At 37.3% G+C, this 1,272-nt stretch overlaps 1 protein-coding gene across 1 annotated transcript; it reads right to left on the bottom strand.

Annotated features, from left to right (window-relative positions):
* Positions 1–277: 277 nt before the first annotated feature.
* LOC145661482 (uncharacterized) lies at positions 278–853 on the bottom strand. Its single transcript, XM_081726798.1, has one exon. It carries the CDS (start codon positions 851–853, stop codon positions 278–280), a length of 576 nt encoding a protein of 191 aa, XP_081582924.1.
* Between the last annotated feature and the right edge of the window lie 419 nt (positions 854–1,272).

Below are 1,272 nucleotides of genomic sequence, written 5' to 3'. Positions count from 1 at the left end.
AAATTTCGCACGTGCGAATAATGGCCGTCCAAAAGTAGAATAGCAGGATCTTGGACTGAAGGTCGCGTGTATTCCAAAAAATGATTAAACCATTGGCAGAATATTTCACTTTGAATCCACCCTGATTTGGTACATGCTGCAATGGATCCGGCTGGTGCACTTTCCATTAAGTCATCATTCATATTTTTCCGTGGCCAAATCATCAGAGGAGGAACATAGGTTCCCACTGCATTCATACAAAACACTATTGTGATCAGTTTACCTCTTTCTTGGGACACTAATTTGGCGACATTTTTTTTCCGCGAAGGCTGATAACTTTACTCATTCGTTGCTGGACCACTGAAATTCCTGCTTCATCCACATTAAACAATCTGTGTGGTTTGTTTTGGATTTTTGCCAGTTCTCTTTCATAGATATCAAAGAAGGCACTAACACTATTGGGATTCAATCCTTTAATTCGGGCAAATGAAGTGGCTTCTGGACTCCGCATAGACAGTTGGGGGTGACGCTTTAAAAAACCTTTTAACCATTTCTTTCCTGCACTCTTCTTTTGTTCTGAAAATGGATGAGGCAGAGAATTTCTCGAAGCGAACTGGAAAGCAATTCGTTTTATATCACTTCTTCTTAGTCCATAAAACCTGGCGTCCATGTCCACCCAGTATTTCCCCAACATTTCTTCAAGCTCCTCTGGCAAAACTGGTTTCCTACCTAAGCGAACATTCACCAATGTCTCAGGACTTTTACCTTTATCTTTCACATAGCGTTCTAATGTTCCTTTGGGGACAGCGAAATAACGCGCAGCTTTCTTGTAACCCATGTCACCTCTTCGAACACAATTTACTGCCCTTATCATGCTTTCTGGGTTCCATTTTTTCCTAGTTGATGAGACCACTCTTTGAAACAAAGAAATAAACATTCTTGTAATAAAACCTTCCAGAGCACATTGTTCACATTTATTCTGAAGTACAATGGGTAAAGTGTAAGTAGGGCCTGAGTATCATTCCATCATACGGCAAGTAACCATTCCTAAAGTAAATTAACTTTTCCTAAGAGAAAGTCAAAAATGTTAATGCCTAATTCATTATATTGACAAGTGTTTCTTTAGAGGAAACGGCTTCTTATATATTTCTTGATTTATGTTAAGTAATGTTGTTATTTTACTTTCTGTTTTAAAATTATATTAAATTTTCTGAAGTTTGTTTTAACAGGGAAATATTAACAGAAATTGGAGGTCAAAAGTACATGTGTAACATTTTTAAACAAATATATGTC

This window comes from Thermobia domestica, chromosome 10 (assembly GCF_964235325.1).
Source record: "Thermobia domestica chromosome 10, izTheDome1.hap1.1, whole genome shotgun sequence".
In the NCBI taxonomy this organism is placed as follows: domain Eukaryota; kingdom Metazoa; phylum Arthropoda; class Insecta; order Zygentoma; family Lepismatidae; genus Thermobia; species Thermobia domestica.
This window is presented reverse-complemented; position numbering and strand designations above follow the sequence as displayed.

What these genes read in the sequence shown, in the direction of transcription:
- LOC145661482 (XM_081726798.1), bottom strand. Translation starts at nt 853, where the DNA reads ATGATAAGGGCAGTAAATTGTGTTCGAAGAGGTGACATGGGTTACAAG.